The 23,948-nt window shown below is 38.9% G+C and overlaps 4 protein-coding genes across 4 annotated transcripts in view; 1 reads left to right on the forward strand and 3 right to left on the reverse strand.

The window, feature by feature from the left end:
- Positions 1-408: 408 nt before the first annotated feature.
- LOC131684614 (nucleolar protein 12) lies at positions 409-1,555 on the reverse strand. The gene is made up of 2 exons (XM_058967635.1): positions 1,301-1,555; positions 409-1,242 (listed from the first exon to the last, which is right to left on the reverse strand). The coding sequence occupies exons 1-2, from the start codon at positions 1,381-1,383 to the stop codon at positions 507-509; spliced, it is 819 nt and encodes a 272-aa protein (XP_058823618.1). The 5' UTR covers positions 1,384-1,555; the 3' UTR covers positions 409-506.
- A 9,287-nt stretch (positions 1,556-10,842) lies between these two features.
- LOC131684616 (probable dimethyladenosine transferase) lies at positions 10,843-12,084 on the forward strand. Its single transcript, XM_058967637.1, has 2 exons — positions 10,843-10,987; positions 11,147-12,084. The coding sequence occupies exons 1-2, from the start codon at positions 10,930-10,932 to the stop codon at positions 12,007-12,009; spliced, it is 921 nt and encodes a 306-aa protein (XP_058823620.1). The 5' UTR covers positions 10,843-10,929; the 3' UTR covers positions 12,010-12,084.
- On the reverse strand, positions 12,057-14,194 carry LOC131684615 (protein FAM114A2). Its single transcript, XM_058967636.1, has 3 exons — positions 13,429-14,194; positions 12,334-13,362; positions 12,057-12,179 (listed from the first exon to the last, which is right to left on the reverse strand). Exons 1-3 carry the CDS (start codon positions 14,059-14,061, stop codon positions 12,105-12,107), a joined length of 1,737 nt encoding a protein of 578 aa, XP_058823619.1. The 5' UTR covers positions 14,062-14,194; the 3' UTR covers positions 12,057-12,104.
- Positions 14,195-20,458: 6,264 nt separating this feature from the next.
- The window catches only part of LOC131684617 (histone-lysine N-methyltransferase trithorax), a 177,829-nt gene continuing 174,339 nt past the window's right edge, over positions 20,459-23,948 (reverse strand). Inside the window, exons 4-6 of the mRNA XM_058967638.1 lie at positions 23,765-23,898; positions 23,520-23,695; positions 20,459-23,401 (exon numbers count right to left, since the gene is read on the reverse strand). Coding sequence (XP_058823621.1) covers positions 23,228-23,401; positions 23,520-23,695; positions 23,765-23,898 — 484 coding nt within the window. The 3' untranslated portion in view covers positions 20,459-23,227. The remainder of the gene's footprint in view (positions 23,402-23,519; positions 23,696-23,764; positions 23,899-23,948) is intronic.

Here is a 23,948-nt window from a genome sequence, read left to right on the forward strand (position 1 = left end):
GTAACATGTATAGTAAACAGAGGTAGCCACGAGAGATAACCTGAATTAAGGCCGAAGTGGCAGTACCCCCATCAAAAAAACGAAAGACTATTAACTAAACGCGATATTTTATGCGTGAAACATGTATACGTTACTTGAAATCGCGTTCTTTGTCAAATGTTTATCTAATTTTTTGTAATTTGAATTTTTGCTAAGTGGACTTGTAGAATGACTGGTTTATGGGATAAAAACACTAATACTTTTCGAGGAAAAACAAGACAGAATCGGATTCATTTCGCTTTTTGTAGTATAGATAACGTTGACGTTTGAATTACTGGCAGGAGAATGTTTCGTAGGACTAGACAAACTAGAGGATATGAACACATTCCCGAGCGCGGGCATTTTTTTAATTTTCGCATTCGAATTTGTTTTATTTCGGCCAACATATATTTTGCAAAACTAAACTAGAAAATTACCAAAAAGTGCTTCAATTTCAGTGAACTAATTTTCAATATACCAACCACCATCTAGCCGTCTCTTCCGCCGCGATTCTTTCCCTTTCCTTTCTTGTCTACTTGAAATTTTCCTTTTCGTTTCAAGTGCTTCTCCTTGAAGTGCTTCACTCGACGTGATTTCTTTAGCTGTTTCTGCTGTTGAGCACGAGCAGACTGCTGGAATGGTTTACTTTTCAGCCTGGATTTCAGGGCATGGCGCTTCAGCTTCCGGTTGAGTTCCTTTTTAGAGGCGACACCCTCTAAGTTCAGAACTGGACCACGTTGTTTTGTACTTTTTTCACTCGCTGAAGTACGGTTAAGTTTTGTTTGTTTTCCATTGCATTCATCTTCTTGTGCTTGCTCAGGTTGCTTTTTCTTTTTCTTCGAATGTGCCCCTCCCAACTCCATGCCTGGAATAGCTTTTAAATCAATTTCCTCATCACTGGAAGAAATATCGCTACTTTCCTCGTCTTCTTCGTCTCCGTGGATCACTGGTCGATTCTCACCGATCCAGTTATTCTCCTTGGCCAGATCGGTAGTGGACAGTTCGACAACCTTGACGGTGACATTTTCCGTGTCGTACTCTTGTTCATCGGGATCCTGATCGGTCAACTCTGGGATGGGTTTATAAGAGTGGTACAGCTTTTTCACGTTATCCTTTGCCTCGTTCCGGATGCGACGGACCTCAGATTTCAGCTTGCGCTGTACATCATTCTGCGCTACTTTTTTCCGATGCAGTTTTCGTTTGTGAAATCCGGTAAGAAATTCACTAAAAAAAGTTATTTTGGTAGGGCTGTTACACTTCAGGTTCGGGTTGTTGTACTTACGCTCTCTGCTTGGGATCAAAAACTATTTCGATTTTTCGTTTCACAAAAGATGGCTTGTTGCCATCTTGAGACTTTCGTTTCATCTTTACTTAACTGAATAGCCTAGAATTGTTTTTTATGTAATTCGCCACAATGCTACTGCAAAGTACATTGAATTAAACTAAATTTTAATCACTACAACTTCAATATCACGCAGAACGTGTGAACAACACACAGAATTTACGGAATTTACAAACAGCAAGCATGCTTGCCCTTTCTTGACATTCAAAGCGTTAGCGAAACGTTAGTTACCAGATGATGCACTGAACCAAAACAATGTCTACAAATCTTCCATACACAGAAAACTTGCATTACCTAGCAGTAGGTAATCTTAAATCTTTGCATCCTACTTCCTCTAACGATAAACGAAAGAGAGGGAGTCCAAATTTACCCAAAAATAATGAGATATTCCCCAAAGCCGAATAAACTTCATCCCATTAATTTTGAGTAAAAAAATCATTTCCTCCCCTCGTTTTCCGGCAGTGAAATAAGGACAGCAAATTAAAATTACCTACACTAAGAAAAATTATATAGTAACACTTACCATATGAGGAGGTTAATTAGACTTTGCGAGTATAGTGGTTTTTAACCGACTATAGCATTAGCTCACCTTAACTATATCCATGCTCACTTTCACTATACTTGAGCTTTGTACCATAATAGTAACATTGAACATTCTATTGAAAGCATGACTATTGTGAGTGGAATGTTCAGTGTAACAATATGCGTAGTTATGTTGACCTAACGTTTTATCATAATAGTGAAATTGAACACTATGTTGTTAAAATGACCATTATAAGTGGGCTGCTTGGTATAACAATAAGCATAGTAATCCTGACCTAGGCCTGTTTGTAATAACTAAAACATTGGGACTTTGATATTTGTTGACTAGTTATTTTGAGAAAGGATATTGTTATTCTGAAAATGACGCCTGTTAATATAACTAAATGGATGGTAAGAGTGAATTAAAGCGTTCCGTATATTTTTTTATTAAAATAATAATTTACTTAATAATCACAGCGGCAATTTACCAGCAGACAATAGATTGTGCCCAAATACCGCTCGACCGAGGATGGTGAGCCTGAAGCAAGACTGCAAAATCCTGCTGCGCTGATCGACGAATGATACGGTCCAAATACATTTTCTCCAAAATAGAATATGCAGGAAGATATGGACAGCGCTCATCTTTGAAAAGAGTAGCCAGCATGCGCGATTTTTGTTGACCAGCCGAAGCAAGAACGGTACATATTAATACTTGCTTTCACCCTCTTCCACAATAGATCGGTAGGACAGTTCATTGTAGCATTGGACAGCTTCGATAAACTTACGACGATCTAATCTAATAATCCTCGATAATTATCTTAAAAAAGCTCTTTTAGTCTCATTTTTCTGCAGTCACGCTAAAAAAATAGATCGAAAAATTTATGGTTTGAGAACGTTACAGTTCATTATCATATGAAATTTCAGTATTTACTCACTGGTACTGTATTCCGTTGCGACTTTCTGTTTCGTCATACTTTTAAGCCGATTCTTAGTGTAGAGACTTTTAAGGCTAATGCTAACTCCTATTTGGTCACTAAGAATCCTTTCCGGCTGGGACTCGATTATGCCTTACCGCAAAATTATAGTAATCGTAAAAAAATTGAAGTCTTCGAAGCACGCCCGTATGTTATGTATACGGTTTTTCACTGTAATGGCCGCGACATGTAGGAATACATTTGGGAACGCAAAAATTGACCAGTTTTATAGTTGATAATAATACAAAGTATAGTCAGCTGAAAAGCACTATACGCAAATGGTGCTTTCGACATGGGTCTCGTCCACATAAACGATGTATTTAGTTAATTTAACCTTTGTGTTTTCATAACAACTATACATTAAGTCTTCGGGACTTATTAATACATTGTGCAGAGAACAATGACACAAAAAGTATTTATAACAATGACACTGGTTATATTTAAGATGCTCATATTTTCATTTTAACTTTATTTTAATAGTGATTCAGACTATTCCATTATCAGTTTTAAGATGACAAATATTGTTGGAGTGACCATGATCAAATTGTCATAAATACCAACATTATAGTTGAGCGGTAATCGATTTTTCTAGTATTGTTTACGATACAGAAGTTTAGTCTTACCGATCTCATGGTCATTCCTACTTTTTTGGCAAATAGTCAAAACAACCATAAAAGTCTGGTCATATATACTATAGATTTTTTCTCAGTGTACTGGTAGGTAATGGATTTTAAGTGTGTACGCGATCTATAACGTTGGATATCGACCGTCAGATGGCACGAGAGTTGGTGCAATGACGATGTTTTTATTTTATTTCATCCAAATTTTTAATTTTATAAACTCAATCAACATTCTAATTAAATGTTATTTCTTCTAATAAAAAATAATTTCCTTGAAGAAAATATGTTTTCTATCTCTGAAAAAATATATAGAAGGTGAACTGCTTGTTACGCTAGGGGCAGACAGGGATGTAATGAACCCCAGAGCAAATAAAGAGAAGAATAAAAAACGCTCTTTGCACTTTACATGCAAACCACCGCTCTTCTCTTTCACAATAAATGGCTGCACACCTCAAAGAGTAGAAATAAAGAGGCTCTTTAGTGTGAATCTTGGTCCCATGCGCACAGAAGCAGTGAAGGCAACCAAAAAACATTTTAAAAATGTTCTTTCGATCAAACTTTATCTGGATTGTAGTTTGATTCGCCTTCCTACCTGTTTGCCAGTGAAGGGAGGCACAAAAAAGTGGCTGTTCAAGATGACTCTGAACGAAATTGTGCAGCTCTTGGTGCACAGATCTTTCTCTTTTTCGTTTTCAAGTTTCTCTTTGTGCGGTCGTTCTGCACATCGCAGTGTTTTTGTGCTGCTCTATTTTCATCGGTGTATTTCGCTCTTTGTTGCACATTGTGTGAGCAAATAACATGCCTGGGGGCAGACAACTCTAGGAATGTATAACAAATTTGCATCAAATTAGAAAAATGCATTTAATTTCCATTTCTGCATCAACTTTGCACTGCCCCGCAGAAAAGTTTGTTCAACAAACGTCCTACGCTGATCCACTTTGTTCGACGTTTTGTTGAATGTAGGGCTTGTTTTTTATGTAATTCGCCACAATGCTACTGCAAAGTACATTGAATTAAACTAAATTTTAATCACTACAACTTCAATATCACGCAGAACGTGTGAACAACACACAGAATTTACGGAATTTACAAACAGCAAGCATGCTTGCCCTTTCTTGACATTCAAAGCGTTAGCGAAACGTTAGTTACCAGATGATGCACTGAACCAAAACAATGTCTACAAATCTTCCATACACAGAAAACTTGCATTACCTAGCAGTAGGTAATCTTAAATCTTTGCATCCTACTTCCTCTAACGATAAACGAAAGAGAGGGAGTCCAAATTTACCCAAAAATAATGAGATATTCCCCAAAGCCGAATAAACTTCATCCCATTAATTTTGAGTAAAAAAATCATTTCCTCCCCTCGTTTTCCGGCAGTGAAATAAGGACAGCAAATTAAAATTACCTACACTAAGAAAAATTATATAGTAACACTTACCATATGAGGAGGTTAATTAGACTTTGCGAGTATAGTGGTTTTTAACCGACTATAGCATTAGCTCACCTTAACTATATCCATGCTCACTTTCACTATACTTGAGCTTTGTACCATAATAGTAACATTGAACATTCTATTGAAAGCATGACTATTGTGAGTGGAATGTTCAGTGTAACAATATGCGTAGTTATGTTGACCTAACGTTTTATCATAATAGTGAAATTGAACACTATGTTGTTAAAATGACCATTATAAGTGGGCTGCTTGGTATAACAATAAGCATAGTAATCCTGACCTAGGCCTGTTTGTAATAACTAAAACATTGGGACTTTGATATTTGTTGACTAGTTATTTTGAGAAAGGATATTGTTATTCTGAAAATGACGCCTGTTAATATAACTAAATGGATGGTAAGAGTGAATTAAAGCGTTCCGTATATTTTTTTATTAAAATAATAATTTACTTAATAATCACAGCGGCAATTTACCAGCAGACAATAGATTGTGCCCAAATACCGCTCGACCGAGGATGGTGAGCCTGAAGCAAGACTGCAAAATCCTGCTGCGCTGATCGACGAATGATACGGTCCAAATACATTTTCTCCAAAATAGAATATGCAGGAAGATATGGACAGCGCTCATCTTTGAAAAGAGTAGCCAGCATGCGCGATTTTTGTTGACCAGCCGAAGCAAGAACGGTACATATTAATACTTGCTTTCACCCTCTTCCACAATAGATCGGTAGGACAGTTCATTGTAGCATTGGACAGCTTCGATAAACTTACGACGATCTAATCTAATAATCCTCGATAATTATCTTAAAAAAGCTCTTTTAGTCTCATTTTTCTGCAGTCACGCTAAAAAAATAGATCGAAAAATTTATGGTTTGAGAACGTTACAGTTCATTATCATATGAAATTTCAGTATTTACTCACTGGTACTGTATTCCGTTGCGACTTTCTGTTTCGTCATACTTTTAAGCCGATTCTTAGTGTAGAGACTTTTAAGGCTAATGCTAACTCCTATTTGGTCACTAAGAATCCTTTCCGGCTGGGACTCGATTATGCCTTACCGCAAAATTATAGTAATCGTAAAAAAATTGAAGTCTTCGAAGCACGCCCGTATGTTATGTATACGGTTTTTCACTGTAATGGCCGCGACATGTAGGAATACATTTGGGAACGCAAAAATTGACCAGTTTTATAGTTGATAATAATACAAAGTATAGTCAGCTGAAAAGCACTATACGCAAATGGTGCTTTCGACATGGGTCTCGTCCACATAAACGATGTATTTAGTTAATTTAACCTTTGTGTTTTCATAACAACTATACATTAAGTCTTCGGGACTTATTAATACATTGTGCAGAGAACAATGACACAAAAAGTATTTATAACAATGACACTGGTTATATTTAAGATGCTCATATTTTCATTTTAACTTTATTTTAATAGTGATTCAGACTATTCCATTATCAGTTTTAAGATGACAAATATTGTTGGAGTGACCATGATCAAATTGTCATAAATACCAACATTATAGTTGAGCGGTAATCGATTTTTCTAGTATTGTTTACGATACAGAAGTTTAGTCTTACCGATCTCATGGTCATTCCTACTTTTTTGGCAAATAGTCAAAACAACCATAAAAGTCTGGTCATATATACTATAGATTTTTTCTCAGTGTACTGGTAGGTAATGGATTTTAAGTGTGTACGCGATCTATAACGTTGGACATCGACCGTCAGATGGCACGAGAGTTGGTGCAATGACGATGTTTTTATTTTATTTCATCCAAATTTTTAATTTTATAAACTCAATCAACATTCTAATTAAATGTTATTTCTTCTAATAAAAAATAATTTCCTTGAAGAAAATATGTTTTCTATCTCTGAAAAAATATATAGAAGGTGAACTGCTTGTTACGCTAGGGGCAGACAGGGATGTAATGAACCCCAGAGCAAATAAAGAGAAGAATAAAAAACGCTCTTTGCACTTTACATGCAAACCACCGCTCTTCTCTTTCACAATAAATGGCTGCACACCTCAAAGAGTAGAAATAAAGAGGCTCTTTAGTGTGAATCTTGGTCCCATGCGCACAGAAGCAGTGAAGGCAACCAAAAAACATTTTAAAAATGTTCTTTCGATCAAACTTTATCTGGATTGTAGTTTGATTCGCCTTCCTACCTGTTTGCCAGTGAAGGGAGGCACAAAAAAGTGGCTGTTCAAGATGACTCTGAACGAAATTGTGCAGCTCTTGGTGCACAGATCTTTCTCTTTTTCGTTTTCAAGTTTCTCTTTGTGCGGTCGTTCTGCACATCGCAGTGTTTTTGTGCTGCTCTATTTTCATCGGTGTATTTCGCTCTTTGTTGCACATTGTGTGAGCAAATAACATGCCTGGGGGCAGACAACTCTAGGAATGTATAACAAATTTGCATCAAATTAGAAAAATGCATTTAATTTCCATTTCTGTATCAACTTTGCACTGCCCCGCAGAAAAGTTTGTTCAACAAACGTCCTACGCTGATCCACTTTGTTCGACGTTTTGTTGAATGTAGGGCTTGTTTTTTGTAGGGTTTTGACGTCTTACACGGAAAGCAACAAACATTATGAATTTCCATTTTGATGGAAAGAAATGGATTTAATTTCGCTGATTTTTTTAAATGCATGTGATCTGCCGCTACACCGATAAAAATGTAAACGTTATGTTTATTAAATTTATACATACACTCAAAAAATAAATCACGTAGCTTCTACGTGAAAACATATGTGAATCTCATCCACCGCACTTTTCACGTAAGTTCTATCGGGTGCTCCGGTAAATTAAAATCATGGTCAATATCTGATTCATCAGGTAAAAGTGATGTGTTTTGAGGATAATTAGCAACATGAAGCAACATAACAAATACATGAAGCCAAACGCAGTAATTATGTGCAACCAAACGTAACAAATATATGAAACCAAACGTGAAAATTACTTGAAGCCGTTCATAGATTGTATTTTCAATAAATTTGCATTCTAAAAAAGAAAAATCTTTATATGTCAATTTTTTTCAATTTATTTGAATCCTTAATTGCGATAACTAAACAACTTCGGCAACACTAGCAGTGCTTTTTGGATGATTGTCAGCATGATCAGCAGAGGCAATGGTAGATTGTATCTGTAGATGTTTTGTATAATGACAACGTAAAAGTATTTCAATGCCTAGTTCGCTACGAACAAGTCATTATTGACTACGTCCTGGGCCGTACAATACTGTAGCTATTTCTCCTCCCCCGGGAATGTAAGGTCGGCCAGATTGATTTCCAATTTGCCTTGTGTCACTATATGGAATGCAAATATATAAACTCGTTGGAAATCGGATTCAGTAATGTAATGTGATAATGGAAATAATATGACGAACCCGAATAGTCAGAAGATATTTTAGCGGTGCCTATGGTTGACAAACGTTCATCCAACGAAATACCTATACTCCTACGACATCTTTGGCATCCGTGTTTCGCGATTTATTTGATCGTCCATCGGAGATGGAACTATTCCCCGGGTAAAAAGACAAGCTTAATTCGAGAAAAAAAATCACGCATTCCACTTACCATACAAGAGATATATACATATGGAAAACAACAGATTCGGAATAATTTAAACAGTGGCAGATATTTCAGCCATTTTTTCACACAGGAAATCCACGTGAACTACGTTTCGACGACCAACATTGCATCACTTAAAGGTTACGTGTGAATCAAATAAATTTTACAAGATTATCAAGTGTCGTTCATGTGAATCACGTAATGTATGTTGAAATATGGAAAATATTGATTCACGTGACAATTCATGTAAATTTAAAGTGCTTTATTTTTTTAGTGTAGATTTTTGCAGTTAGCGGTGGTATATAGGCGAGGAGATTATAACTACTTGAGGGAGCAAAGCGCTACAGTCTCCATATATCCACTGACTGAAACATGGGATCTCGATCTAGCATATTGTATCCCATTACTTTGACATGTATGTACTCGGGGCAATAAATGTCAAACAAATGGGCCTATCATATATAAGAGTGAGATAATAAACCATCAGTGTTACGGCGAGTATAGCCGACCCTTTTGCTGCCAGTTAAAACTGCCACACTACTTTTACAGTAAACGGCAAGTTACGGCGAATAGTCTAGAACAACGTTTCAATAGCCTACCGATCGCCAGCATTTAGTTTAACCTGCCTGTCCGCCATTTCGTTTACTGGGTGTGACTGCATCTTTATTATCGCGAGCATATATGTTGAGGTTCCGTCAGTATCAAATGTCGCGATAATACGTTATTGAAGTGCGTAGAAAAAGTGAAAATAGCGAGTGTTAGAAGGTTTCATATCTACATGAGGCTAACGGAGAGGGAAACTAAAATCTGTAAGTTAATGAGTACTTAAAGAAATGTATTAACTAAAACTTAACGATAATTACAGTATTGATCTGCTATAAAACAGAGCTGATACAAGGACTAGTTTATCCCAAAAGAATCACTTTTCTCGGATTTTTCTTTTCTTTCGAGAACAGAACTTTATCTTTCTTCTTTCACAGCTGGATTGATGGTATCTTCCCAAGCAACCATAAGTTCGGATGTTACTTAAAAAGCACACTTTAAAGTTCACATAAAGTTATTAGCGAACTTTCAAGCTGCTTAAACTTTAATGGAACTTGAAAGCTGCTTAAGCCGCTATTAGTACACAAAACGTATCGCAAAATTACTTAAAACGGGAAGCTTATACAGCTCCCTTTTACGCACTTTTGGTTGCTTGGGTTAGGATCGGTCAAGTTATTGGCGGAGTGAATAAATGATCCAGAGCCTTGGGGCAGATCACTCTAGGAATGTATAACAAATTTGCATCAACTTAGAAAAAATGCATTTAATTTCCATTTTTGCATCAACTTTGCACTCCCTCGCAGAAAAGTTTGTTTAACAAACGTCCTACGCTGATTCACTTTGTTCGACGTTTTGTTGAATGTAGGGCTAATTTTTTGTAGGGTTTTGGCGTCTTACACGCAACGCAAAATATATTGCACGCAACGCAAAATGCAATACGAATTTCTATTTTGATGGAAAGAAATGCATTTAATTTCGCTGATTTTTAAAAATGCGTCACAGGTGATCTGCCCCTAGTCCAGAACAGACGCAGCTTAAATCAATATATGTTGATCAGTCACCAGTGATAGTGGAATCGCGGTCAAATGCCGGCCTGACAATATAAGCAGCACTACGAAACTTGGGCACTGATACGTGTGGAATAGTTAGAACAAAATAACTGCTTTTAGGTTTGGCATAAGCAATGCAGAGCTGTTGTTCTACCCGGAAAATTGTGACTCCACGCATCTCGAAGTTCTATCTGCGAACGATCTGCGTGATTCAAAACACAATTTTCGCTGAAATCTTTGTTTTAGATTTACCACTTGAGATGACGTTTGTTAGTTTGGTTGAGCCTTGTGGGACGTTTTTGTATCTTCTGCCATTCGAAGATTCAGAAACGATGGATTCATTGTCACGATTAGCTACTTAGGTGAATTTGCGATAAAGATGATTTTTCAGACCGGAGTTGTGAACAAAAGTGAAATTCTCGGATATGTTGGAGATGGGGAAAAATTACCGTATTCAGTTGCCATCTCGTAGGACGTAGGATAACTGATCTTTTATTTACCCCTCTTCTCGTTCCCGGGACAACTGTCCTAAAACAATTAAAATAGAACAACCATCCTGTATCATCAACGCAAGAAGATACTTTCGTCATTTGACTGGTACCAATAATGAAACCTAGTTGGCGCGCCAGCGGATAAGTTTCACGTTCGAGAGCCAAAATCTGGCAACGCTGAGAGCAGCCAGCGTTCTCGGTCTCTCTCGAATGTTTGCGGAAAATGAGTGTGGTGTAATTTTGACAGTACATTCAGCATTAGAATTTATTGTTTACCATTCGCCATATGGCATTCTCTCTGGCGCTTTTGCCTAAATAAAATAATTTCAAACCTATTGCTAAAATGCCGAAGGTGCGGGCTGAAAAGAAATCGCGCGTGCACACGGAAGTGGCTAAACAAGGTATGATTGTAATTGTAATTTTATTGCATACGTTATTCTGTTGGTTTACACCTAGTATCAGGACAAGGAAAAATGCTTTGGATACAAGTTACTTGATTAGAGCAGATATGATTCCTAACACGATATTTGCTGTTCACTTACAAATTTATCAATCTACAGGCATTGTATTCAACAAGGACTTTGGCCAGCACATTCTGAAAAATCCGCTGATCGTTACATCGATGCTGGAGAAAGCCGCTTTACGCCCAACAGATGTGGTACTGGAAATTGGCCCTGGTACCGGTAATATGACTGTAAAAATTTTGGAGAAGGTCAAAAAAGTGGTGGCTTGCGAAATCGATCCCCGGTTGGTGGCAGAATTGCAAAAACGAGTCCAAGGAACACCCTTACAGTCCAAGCTGCAAATTCTTATAGGTGATGTGCTCAAATCGGAACTGCCGTTTTTTGATGCTTGTGTTGCCAATATGCCCTACCAGATCAGTTCTCCCTTCGTCTTCAAACTGCTACTACACCGTCCATTTTTCCGATGCGCAGTGCTTATGTTCCAGCTTGAGTTTGCTCAACGTTTGGTTGCTAAACCGGGCGATAAGCTCTACTGTCGATTGAGTGTAAATACGCAGCTATTGGCTCGAGTAGATATGCTGATGAAGGTGGGAAAGAACAACTTTCGACCTCCACCAAAAGTTGAGTCCAGCGTGGTACGCATTGAACCAAGGAATCCTCCCCCGCCGATCAACTACACAGAGTGGGATGGACTCACGCGGATAGCTTTTCTACGAAAAAACAAAACGCTCGCTGCAGCCTTTAAACAGACTACTGTTCTGACGGCTCTGGAGCAAAACTATAAAATACATTGTTCGCTGAAAAACATTGATCTGCCGCAAGGTTTCCTCATCAAGCAGAAAGTAGAGGAAATTCTTGAAAAGGTAAGCGCTGGGAGCAAACGAGCGAGAACAATGGATATAGATGATTTTATGACAGTTTTACATGCCTTTAATGAGGAGGGAATTCATTTCAGTTGAACACGTATTGTGATATCCCCAAATCATTTAATGATGTTACAGCAGAATATTAATAAAAGAATCATTTATATTTTACAACGAAACTTTTTCTCCATTTAACACGCTCCGATCTGCAAAATCGGAATGAATAACTGGAACGCGTTTTGAACATACGATGTGCTGTTGGAACCCTGAAAATCAAAATATAAATTATTGCTTTTGTTCGTAACTTTGAAGTCAATGAAGGTTCAGGGCAGAGCTAACTGATAATCTATTGAAGATCGTGGTCGCTTGCCACCATATTTAAGCTACTGTATGTTCTTTCGATACTTTCGTCTCACTCACCTCTAGAAAGATGTTAGTAATCAAAGAATTATCACTGTCCTCTCCTGACGATCGCCGACTAGGGCCCTCATCCACTCGATTACTCAATGCAGCCGAAAACCGAGCAGCTATGCCGCTCAGGTGCCAGCAGAAAACCGTGGTCATTTGAACCAACGCATCGACCTCGTTTGCTGTGCTGTGATGTTCAAGAATAAGCAGAATTTCGGCCAGTTTATGCATCCGTAGAACGCAAAGAGCTGTGGTTTGGGCCAGAGCATGCATAGCCTTTTCAAAAATCTGCTGAGCCGTTCGAGAGTTGGACAAAGTTAACCAATCTGTGTTTTCCTTCCAACATTTTAGCAAGTCCTGAAAGTCAACCTTTACATTATCTAAATCGGTAACGGCCTCGTTAAGCTTTCGCTCTAGCTCGTCGACACCATGTGTGCCATCAGTATCATCGTTTTCCGAATCCGGAAGTTCGCAGAGCTCCTCCACCTCATTCAACGTTTCTTGCAAGTCCTCCAAAGCATTGCCAGTTAGAGGACCTAATAACGACTCCAGTTTCAAAGACGCCTGCTTCGAAAGCATCTCTAGAGCTTCCAAATGTACTAATCCATGGTAATCATCAAACAGTGTTTCAAAATGCAACTTCTTCTTGTAGAGATGTTTTTGAACCTGCTTTAAGTTACGTTCACGTTCTTCTGTTTTTTCTTTGGCCTCTCGAAGCACTTGACTCAAAACAACACCCTCGTTGCCCATTCCGAGCAAGTTGCGTTTATTCAACAAACCGGGATCGTTCTCCTGCAGAATAGTCATCGTCTTCTTGCCAATACCCTCAAGCGTGTCAAGGCCACCTGTGATCACTTTGCTGCTAATATGGGTCACTCCTGAAAAGATCTGATCAAATCCGAATCGATCGGACCCTGGCTGCTCAGGCGTCGGTAGTTCCTCATCAGCTATGTATCCGTCAGCTTTAAGTTTGGCCTGTTCGACCGCCTGGCGCTTAGCTAGTTCTTCAGGATTAGGCACGCCAATGCCTGATTCAATCACCTGAAACAAACGTTGACATTTGTTTTAAATAGACGCAGTTCCTCCTTTAATAATTATTCAAGTCACCTGGGTAATGTTCGTCGTAATGGAAGCGACACTTTTTGATGCCGACGATAGAAACGATACCGCTGCACCACTCCAGCTGGGCTTCCACGTTCCCCAAGGTTGGCCGACACTCGATTTGTTTCCCTCTTGGCCAGAAAGTCTATCCAAAACATCACTGACTTGTGCATCATCTTGCCCTTTCATAAAATCTTTCAACTTAGACTCCACCTCGTCAATGTCGACATCTTTAAAGCTGGTTTTTACATTCCTTTCTGATTTTGTCGTTTCTGGAGTGTCCTGAGATTTTGCATCAACTAAACCTGTGTCTACGCTGAAATCCCCCCAATCATCAAAATCCCACCCATCTTCTGCGGAAGCCTGTTCCTGTTTCTTTGTTTCATCGTCCGCCAGTTTCGCTTGGCTATATTTATCCTTGCTGGGTGGTAGTACAATCTTTCGTATTCCAGTTTTCTTCGATTCAAAAATTTTCTCATGTGCTGCATCTTTGTTTTCTGTACTCTTTTGTTTCTCCACGTCAGAGTTACCTTTGCTCGACGGAGTCGTTTCCTTACTAGTTAGCTCCGGCTGTTGCTGCTTTTGGTCTTCAATTTCTTCATCGGCGCTCTCGAAAGCTTCGTTGTCCGAGTCGCACATTTCGCGTGATAGGCTGGATTTTGATAAATATTTTTAAAATAATGGACCTAGTAAAATCCTGAAACGGAATAGAAATATTTTCTTAAAAACATTACTGTGTCATCGTCATTATTGACGTAAGACGGTCAGAGACTGAGAACGCTAACACTAAACATATCTCCCTGTTAAGAAAAATGCGGACGAGTGCTTTCAGGCGAGTTCAAAATTTTGACGTTTGACTCTACACGCCTGTGCTAATTAAGCAATCCATTAGACGTTTGTTTGGCAATTCAGCGGTGGGTTCTGTCAATAAGTTTACTCCTGCGAACAGAAAACCTCGTCCGACAAAAATCTTTCGTTAGTCCGATTCGTTTGATGTTGGATCGGATCAACGACATTGTTGGACTCACACCCCTCGGAGTAACGTCAGAAGTAAACAAGAAATAATCAGCTGATTGCCTAATTGCCCTAAGAACAAATTCAATTTGCGAATGCGATTGAAGGGCTATGTTAACAATTATAGAAAAAAAAATTCTGGCTGCTAAAATGGACTTATTTTTCACGATGGATGCACGTAAAAACTAGAGATAATCGGGTTTCAATTTTTTTAAACTCGAACCCGATGGCTTGAAAATTCAAAAACCCGTACCCGAACCCGAGCCTGAAATATAATTAGAAAAACCCGAACCCGACCCCGAACATTTTAAAATTGCAAAACCAAAACTCGACACGAACCCGACAATGAAAATTTTTTATAACCCGAGCCCGACCAGACCCCGATAATTTCAAAATCTAAAAAACCCCAACCAGAAAATTTACAATTCGAGAAACCCGATCTTAACCGGACTTGTTAATACGGAGAATCAACCAAAGATCTCGAAGATTTTTATATTTAGGCTCCCGAGCTGGATCCAAGGCTCATCCAAAATAATTATAGAATCACCCGAGCCTGAGGTAGCACCATACGCATCCAGTTATATCTGCCTAGAGCAAAACGAACTACTAGCGAAAGGATTTTTTTACTATTATTAAACGTCGCATTTGTAATGTTCTGAGAAACTTATAAATCGTCGATATCTTAACCGGCAAGTAGGATAAATCAGCGGCTAACGCATGGGGAATCAGAAATCATAATATATTGGCTTAAATGGCACGTTCCTCGTATGTAGTCGTGGATTTGTACCTTGCCGTGTGTTTTCATTATTTCCTGAGCGGAAGGAAAGGACAAGGAGGTGTGGGGAAGTAGAATTGGAAGGGTGGGAAAAATAACAGCACAAAGACAAAAACAAACAACAGGTAAGTTATACTCACAAGTAGTTCAACTCGCATGCGAGTAAGCCTAAAGCTCTTTACCACATCGGATAAGAAACTTTAGTATGTCTCTGAATTTCAGTCGTCCAAACATGGTTTCGTCTATATAAGGACGGCCGAAAACTCGCAATCTCAATTACGCTACTGCTGGACAGTTGCATATCAGATGATATGAGGCTCTGTAGTCGGATTCATAAAGATCACTTGAAAAAGACTCAGCGCGCTGAATAGTTGCCATGTGATAATAGAGTTTGCAGTGGCCGGTTAAAGCACTGGTCAGCATGCCGCAGTGGAGCTTCGAAAAATGTAGATTTTTTGAAATCACTGGGCACGGTTGTTCTAGAAACGCCTTTCTTTGGCGATACGTTTGTAGATTTCTCCAATAATTGTGCAGCTCGGACGAAGCCCAGAACCTATTTTTTCCCTTATCCAACTTGTCGGAATTGGCAGGGCGGGCTCAGGACCAACGAAGTCAATCGCTGAACCTATCCTGGCCAATTCGGAGCAGAAGTTTATAAATTTGCCGGACAAACTCAGTTGAAGAACCGATTGTACCCCGCACATAATCGCAAAGAATTCTGCTTGGAATACACTACCCATGATCGCATAGTTGTCCCGTTTTCTATGGGATTTCCTATCTTTATGGGACTGATATGCGATCATGGGAAGTACAGTACAGTATCTACCTAGTGAGTAAGATTGTTCCAATCTCATTTCAGGACAGTAGACACCAGCACCAGCACGCCCCTCCATCAGAGAACCGTCAGTGTAACAGACCACTTGCGTTTGTTGTTGTCTTTCCATATAGCCAGACAATCACTCCTCTCGAGAGGGAATCTTCACATGGAATGTCCTGTAAGGAAAACTACATGTGAGTGTAATATCGCTAGGAGCAAGAATATCTCCACCCCATGTAACCATTTGTGACCACAATCGTGTATGACTGGTAGCAAGATCAACATAGTTACTGTTCCAAAGCCCAGTAACCTGCAGTCTGTATGCACATGATAGTGCTTCTTGTTTGAGGTGTATGTGTAATGGTTTGATATTTAGAAGAGAGCCTCAAGAGCAGCAGTCGGAGTTGTGGTGAAAGCACTAGTCAACGCCATGAGTGCCATTCTTCGTAGATGGTTTAGTTTTAACTGGACTGTCATCACCTCTCCCCTCTGCCACCACACAAGGCATCCGTATGACAGTATTGGACGTACAACTGTGTAAATTCAATAGATGTATTTAGGTTTGAGACCCCAGGTCTTTCCAAAAGTTCGTCTGCACTGTCCGAAGGACATACACGCTTTCTTGACTCTGAACTCAATGTGAGCAGACCAATTCAGTTTGGAATCCAATATAACTCCAACGTATTTGACTTGATCTGCGCACAGTAGATCAGAATCAAAGAACCCCGGTTGTTATTCGCTTCTTCGTGAAACCAATGTTCGACAGCTCTTAATGCCTGTTGTTTTAAGTCAAAGATTGTTCCGATGCAAAGTCCAGTAATTAGTATTTGGTAATCATCAGCAAACCTGTAGATTGGAAATCAAAGCTCATTGAGTTTCTTCAATAAGCCGTCGGTTGCCAGGTTCCATAACAAAGGTGACAGAACGCCACCCTGAAGACAACCGCAAATACTCAACTTCCATATCTTAGCCTGTCGTAGTGACGAGCAAAGAATGCTGTTACTAAGCATTGCGTTTATCCAACCCGAGATACATGCAGGTATCCCATGCCTGCGCGTCGCTTCCAGAATAGACTGGAAGGACACATTGTCAAAAGAACCTTCATATCTAGGAATACACCTAAGCTAGATTGCTTGAGCGAGAAGGCTTTCTCGATGTTGTAAACAACATCGTGAAGCAGAGTGATCGTGGATTTCCCACACTGATATGCATGTTGCATTTTGTGCAGTGGATGTTCAACTAAACTAACGTTCCTGATGTGATGATCGATTATCCGTTCCAAAGCTTTCAGAAGAAAAGAACATAAGCTGATAGGTCTAAAACTCTTGGCATCGTCATAGCTTGAGCGCCCCCCTTTGGGAATAAATCTAACAGTTATTTCTCGCCATACTTTCGGGATATGCCCGGTAGCAAGACTGGAAAGCATAATCTTTTTCAAGACATGTTTGAGAATATCAAATCCCTTTTGCAGTAGCACGAGAAGTATTCCATCTTTTCCGGGTGATTTGTATGGAGCAAAGCTGTCAGCTGTCAACTTGTCCGATTCAGTGGAAACCAATGTGCGTGCTAACGCCCACGAGTCCAAATCACCAGAATGAGATATGTGAACATTATTCAGCTCCTGGTTGATACTACCTGGAAAGTGTGTGTCGAAGAGACAATTAAGAACATCTTTTTCGTCCGTCACATAAACACCATCTCTGGTTTTTAGGAAGTTTTTTTTTAACGGGCTGATAGGACTGCAGCTTATAGCTTGAGGGATCTCGGTCCGTCCCGCGAGACAAAATTTGCAAAATCGGAAGGATTAGCGACTGTCCGCCAAATAAACACCGGTCCTCGGGAGGAGGACTAAATTTTGCGCCTGTTTGTCTCGAAGTGTGTAACGTCAAGTTCTCTATTTTGTCTGGTCCAATGTATCCTGCTCCTAACAACGCGTGCTAAGTCATCAGTGATGCAATTAAAACTTCGCATTGATTCCGCTTCTATTTTCTTCCTGATCTCCTCATGGGTCCCTTAGGTCAGAAGCGGATCAATCACTATTTGGCGCAAGTTCAGAGCGTGTAACGTCGTGTCATCTAGTCTGTCATCCTATGGAAAATCATCCTACCATCGCCTTGGGGTCAACGTCATGTTGGCAAATTTCGCATTGAATCCGATTCTGTCTCTTCCTAATCTCCTTTTTGTCTCCTAGGTCCGAAGCAGATCAATCGACTATTAATTGAAACGGTAAACCTACTAGCAGTATTAGTCCTTACTCGCAAATACTTTTCCTTCAACTGTGCTGTTTCTTCTCTATCTTACAACTGTGCTGTTTCTTCTCTATCTTATAACATAACTCGATTATCCCTGTTCTAGTCAATATACATATTCATTACATTATGGACCAGGCAAACTCTTAATTTTTCTATTATTATTATCCTGAGTAGCTATACCAGTGAAGGTATTTTAGGATTTCGTTAAAAAGAATCTCTGCCAATAAAGGCGTAAGCAATATTTATCCACATAAAGTTTGCTCGAAACGAATGTCCGCCTGGTTCGACTCGAACAGACCACACCGACCCGAAAGGGTTACTTATCATTTCTGAGAGCCGGTGTGCTTGATCGAGTTTAATAATCATAAGAACAAATCATGAATAATTAACTATCTCTTAGGTGCCAGTCCTGCACTCCTTTCCTGAACTAGCCTCATACTCACGATCAAAAGAGTCGACAACTAGTAGGATCTACATGTCATTAGGGGGTTATATACATTGTGTTCCCCCACCCAAGCGAATTGATCAACTTGCAAGTAGAAGCACATATCTACCAACCAGCCAAGAAGACTTTCGAATCAATGAGAATGGACCATGCCAGTCGAAGGCCAAAGGCCCAGCGCCATCTCGTACAGTGTCATTGTCATTTCTCAGCCCACCCTCTGGCAGACGTTCATCCGCCCATCTAGACTCTGTCAAGATGAGAACCTACAAAGCCTAACTGTTCGTATGTGCTAGTCCGTTTAGATTTTGGTTTGCTGAAACGAAACAAGAAAAGCAAAATAATTGTGATTAGTGTCGTAGTTATAATAAATAAGTAAACGATTTCTCCTCTGTTGTCCGTTCCCTTGTTCGTAGTCCTCCCTCCTGTTTCTGATCTGTTTGGGCCACTGGCTTTCCGTTTCCTTGGCCGTCACGCTCGAACCGCACCAATCCGTTCATATCATGGCAGGAGAAACAAATGAAAAAAAAACAAAGCAAAATGAAAATAAATGGACATCTGCTATCTGTGCCTAAATTGATGTTGCTTCTCAGTTTTGCACGACCCAGGGGGGACTTGGCCTTGATCCCAATGCTCTCTCACCGATGTTACGTGATATTCGTTATGGAATATTCTTTGTTTGGGGGCCATTCATAAACAATGTTGTACTTTTTTATCCCTGATCCGCTGATACGTCTAAAATTCATTTTTAGTTTTTATCTCGTTACGTTACGCTCTTCCCCTATTGTCAATATCCAACATCATTTATGAATGGTCCCCTGGTGATATATTTAGAGCAGACAATCCAATGCAAAATAGGATTGACAGGATTTTAGTGCGCTCTTGGCGCCTTGTGTCACATCTTCATGTTTGTTATGCATATTAAGAATACCAAAGCATGCGATGTGATGACCGGAAGATTAGAGAAGCAACTCCTCCCCTTCCCCCCCAATAAACACCATCTCTGGTTTTTAGGAAGTTCATCTGAAAATCATTCGATTTCGAGAGAATTTTATTTAACCTGCTAGCCTCGTTCAGACAAGAGACATTAGTGCATAGGTCTTGCCAGCCAGCCCGCTCTGCAGATCTAAGTCATTTCTTATATGCACTACGAGCTGACCTGAAAGCCCCAGAATCATCACGCTGACGCCGATTCCAAGCTCTTCTCATATCCTTCTTCATTCTTTCAAGCTCCACCACGGGGTTCCCTAGTTGTTTTAACAGTACGAAGTGGCAAGCTTCTTCGTAGGATGCTACTATGAATGAGTGTCGAATCCACGATGTCATCTAAGTCGCCTAGTTGACTAATTGTTGGAACATATCCATGAAATTTTTGTTTTCCAAAAAGAGGTCCCAGTTTTTATATTTACGATATGTTACCACATTAAACCTCAAAATGATTGAAAAATATATATTTATGATTGGAGAGAGACGTTTCAGTTTCATTTTGGACCTGCCAATTTCTTAGCTCGTTCGAAATTCTATCAGAGCAAAGCGTTATGTCTAACACCTTCTCGCAATCTCGCAAAAGTTGGTCAGAATATGTTCGGAAGTTAGTAGTCTCGTTTAGTCTCTGATACAGCTTTGCCAATCCAGCATCGGAGCCGAATACTGATATGAAAATAAACTACTGCGAATATATCTAGGGGTACTTCATGGTTTTCTTTCTCGAATTAAGTGTTGCAGAGCTATTTCGAATACCTCTTATTTTATTGTTTACTTTTCATTTCAACATAATACTTTGAATGAGAAAAAACTAAACTTAATAAACTGCAATTACGTTCCTAGGTAGTAGTTTTTTAATAGTAGTAAAGCCAAAATGTACACAATAAAAGTTTCCCTACGTCGGTTTCCTTGCGCGCGCTTGTCCATGCGCTCGCTTGCGTTCGTGTTAGAGAAATATGTATATGCAATAATTGGACGAGTCAACACATTTTACGAATATAAGACTCTAATACTTACAATAGTTACGTAAAAGTATTTTGTGTGTATGTATGTGTATAATTATAATTCGTAATTTTATGAAGTTGCTTGTAAGTGAGAATTTACACTATGCATGCTAGTTATTGTGTCTTGTTATTATTTAGTAATATCCTTTTTCTATTTCGTAGATTCCTTCTCTTTTAAATGTACTTTAGTAGCAATTAAGTTAGATTTCAAATAACTTTTTCGTTAGTATCACATTTGTTTTCATTTTACCACTCGTAGTAACTGCTGCACAGAGCCAAGTTATGAATGTATGACATAAGTTTGATGTTTCTGACTCTAGCAAGTCACAAGTTAAAACTCATATGAGTTCCTTTTTTGATTATTCTGATTCCAACTACAAATAAGAGCATATTAGCTACAATTATACAACGGGTAATGACTACTAGATAGCAAAGTTAGGCTCTTCATATATTATAAATAGTTACTAAAAGTAGTGACCGCGAACATTTCACACACGTTCGCCTCTAATGACTGCTAACAAACATTAAATGTTTTACTATCAATATGCGCAGACAAGACTGTTTAAATAATAAAAAACAAATATAACGGAAATGGCAAGATAACGTTCACTGATGCGATGTCAGTTTTTGACAAATGTGATTAAACTAGGAATTTACTTGCAGCAACTCCTGACTGAAACTCGATCGAACTGCCTGCAAGCCTTTGACACAAATCTTTTATAAATAATTGGCCGTAAAAGTATCCTAAACTAATTAGGTAATATAAAAGCGTATAGAATTGTATTTGAATTACGAACTAAAGACTAATATTTACAACCTGCTATCAGTTGTTTTGTAAGTGAATAAGTATTCACATCAACTATTGATTTCCTGTGATATTTGACTGGTACGATATTTAAAATGCGTCGATGGAACATCAATACTACAACCATTACACAGGTAGATAAGATACAGATTGTAGTAAATTTATGGTCACGATTAAAAGCTTACTCTTCGATTTTATAATGGTGCAAACTTCACGCTGTTGATCCAATCGTACAACCGAGGAATGAATAAAATTATGTTTTCAATTATGTCAGAAGACTTAGGGGGTTATATACATTGTGTTTGTTCTTGTAGTACAAACGGTCGAGAATATTTCGTTGAAATTTCATAAAGATCCGAGAACTAGGTACAGGTAGGCGACGGCTAATTATAGCACGCTACCTCTCAAAGGCAAACCTTGTCACGCTGCATTTCAAGTACGTAATTGAAAAGCTAATATTTGTAGAAGTTACTTCTACAACCATGATTTGAAGGACATTTTACTGGCGAACCTATACAATATACTAATGTTCGTTTCTAATTTGCTTAGTTTCAATTGAGTCGTCATGCTCATCGCAATTGATAGGAAATAAGCGGTTTAGAGTCAATGGTGTAAGCTGAAGTTTTAAAAATTTACACACAATTTTTTGCGCCTTGAAGCATGTTTTTGACTTTGTATTTTATTACAACTAATATAACCCCAGTCGCAGTTCTAAGTTGGACCACAAAATGTATTGTGATAATTTAGTAGAAATGATAAACATACTTCCAACGCCAAAGGTTCGTTGTAATACAAACCATTCTGTTTAATTCTAGGAAGCTGTTACTATTTCTTTCGTTTGTTTGTAACGTAACATAGCATAGTACGATTTGAGATTGCAGCGGAGAGCCTTGTCGATCAAATGGAAACTGTTTGATTTACCAATCGAATCGCACGCCAGTTCAACTATCAGCGTTAAAAGGGCTTGCGCGATGCTTTCTTTTCTAACCGAGATTTCAAAACTGTTACATCAACCACGGTTGCCGTGAATCGACCGTGGGATCGGTAAAGCATTTAATTTGTACGTTATCGTCATTATTTCCAGTTTGAAAGTGACAGTGATAAAATTCTATTGTGTTAGTCATGAGTAAAATGTGTCTATTTGAAATTTACTGTTAAACGGGTTGTGTTGCAAATGTGTACTTATATACTGTTTATTTAAAACAACTTATCGAATTGAGTTACTGTAAATATTAGTTTTTTTAATGTATGTTGTAATACAGATTCTTGGGCTCAACATGTATTCTCGTTCTGTTGTTTTGTTGATCAAAGCACACTCAGGTATATTTACACGATGAAGGTTTCACTTCAAAGCAACAAAGCAACGACGGCACTATACTAAACACTTTGCACAACTTACTGCAATTGATACATTTTAATAATATAATACATGCTGTATAAGCTGTTGACCCACGTGGCTCAAATGTCTGTTCCTGTTCAGAGCTAGAACAGCCTATTGCAAATCTGTACGTCTAAATAAAAATGTGTGGCTTTTGTGATGCATTCCAATTATCACAATCACTGTTGTTTCGGCCTCCATTCAGCAGCACCATATTGTTCCGAGATAAACCGTTAAGTTTCTCACTCTACACGGATCTATCGTCCTGTAACGTTCTATTGCTTATTACTGGTTTTGATCCTATGCTATCGCTCGCTATTTGCAATTTCCGCACTCAATTCAGATATTTTCGACATTTTTTCGAACCACATGAACATGGGATTTTTACATCTTCAAACGGAAATTTATAATCGTACGTAAGCTCCTCGCCTTGAACGATTCGCCGGTACGCAAAGATGATGATATGCTTGTGGCCCAGAATGTCAACGACCTTTGAGTAGCAGTTTGGCTGTGAACGAGAAATGTAGACAAGTGAAAGTTCAAGGTCAGACTCTGGGAGTGATTTTAGATGAAAGTAATTTCATGTCATGGCGACCATCTGTTGATGCTGACGCCACTTTACATACCTCGCACGAATGGTTAATGAAGCGAGCTGCATTACCACGCATCGTTGCATCTACGACAAAATTTTCATCGATTTTAAACATATAGCATCCGATTCCACGGCTGTCGTAGTACCGTTCCCGTTTATCCGTAAGCGTCGAACGAATCAGCTCTCCGGCGTATTCAATAACCATTTCACCTGGGAACAAAAATTAAATGTTTGTTTGTTGGAAAATAAGCGTGTCGAGAAGACGAATGTTTCACTCACCAGCTTCTATGTCACGGTTGCAGAACAAACCTCGACCGTGAATATGCGAACGGTAAACGCCAACAGATTCCTTGGAGGTTTCTTTTAACGTTCGATATCGCATTGCCATTGGGAGATTGCTTCCGGTTCCTCGTCTGAAAGAAAATTAAACGTTTAAAAAACACATGCCTCAAAGGAAAAGGAT

This window comes from Topomyia yanbarensis, chromosome 2, assembly GCF_030247195.1.
Source record: "Topomyia yanbarensis strain Yona2022 chromosome 2, ASM3024719v1, whole genome shotgun sequence".
In the NCBI taxonomy this organism is placed as follows: Eukaryota; Metazoa; Arthropoda; class Insecta; order Diptera; family Culicidae; genus Topomyia; species Topomyia yanbarensis.

Coding starts and splice junctions, on each gene's coding strand:
- LOC131684614 (XM_058967635.1), bottom strand. CDS start 1,383: ATGAAACGAAAGTCTCAAGATGGCAACAAGCCATCTTTTGTGAAACGA. Junction 1,243..1,300: donor TTTGATCCCAAGCAGAGAGC/GTAAGTACAACA, acceptor AACTTTTTTTAG/TGAATTTCTTACCGGATTTC.
- LOC131684616 (XM_058967637.1), top strand. CDS start 10,930: ATGCCGAAGGTGCGGGCTGAAAAGAAATCGCGCGTGCACACGGAAGTG. Junction 10,988..11,146: donor CACGGAAGTGGCTAAACAAG/GTATGATTGTAA, acceptor ATCAATCTACAG/GCATTGTATTCAACAAGGAC.
- LOC131684615 (XM_058967636.1), bottom strand. CDS start 14,061: ATGTGCGACTCGGACAACGAAGCTTTCGAGAGCGCCGATGAAGAAATT. Junction 13,363..13,428: donor TTACGACGAACATTACCCAG/GTGACTTGAATA, acceptor CGTTTGTTTCAG/GTGATTGAATCAGGCATTGG. Junction 12,180..12,333: donor TTACTAACATCTTTCTAGAG/GTGAGTGAGACG, acceptor TTTGATTTTCAG/GGTTCCAACAGCACATCGTA.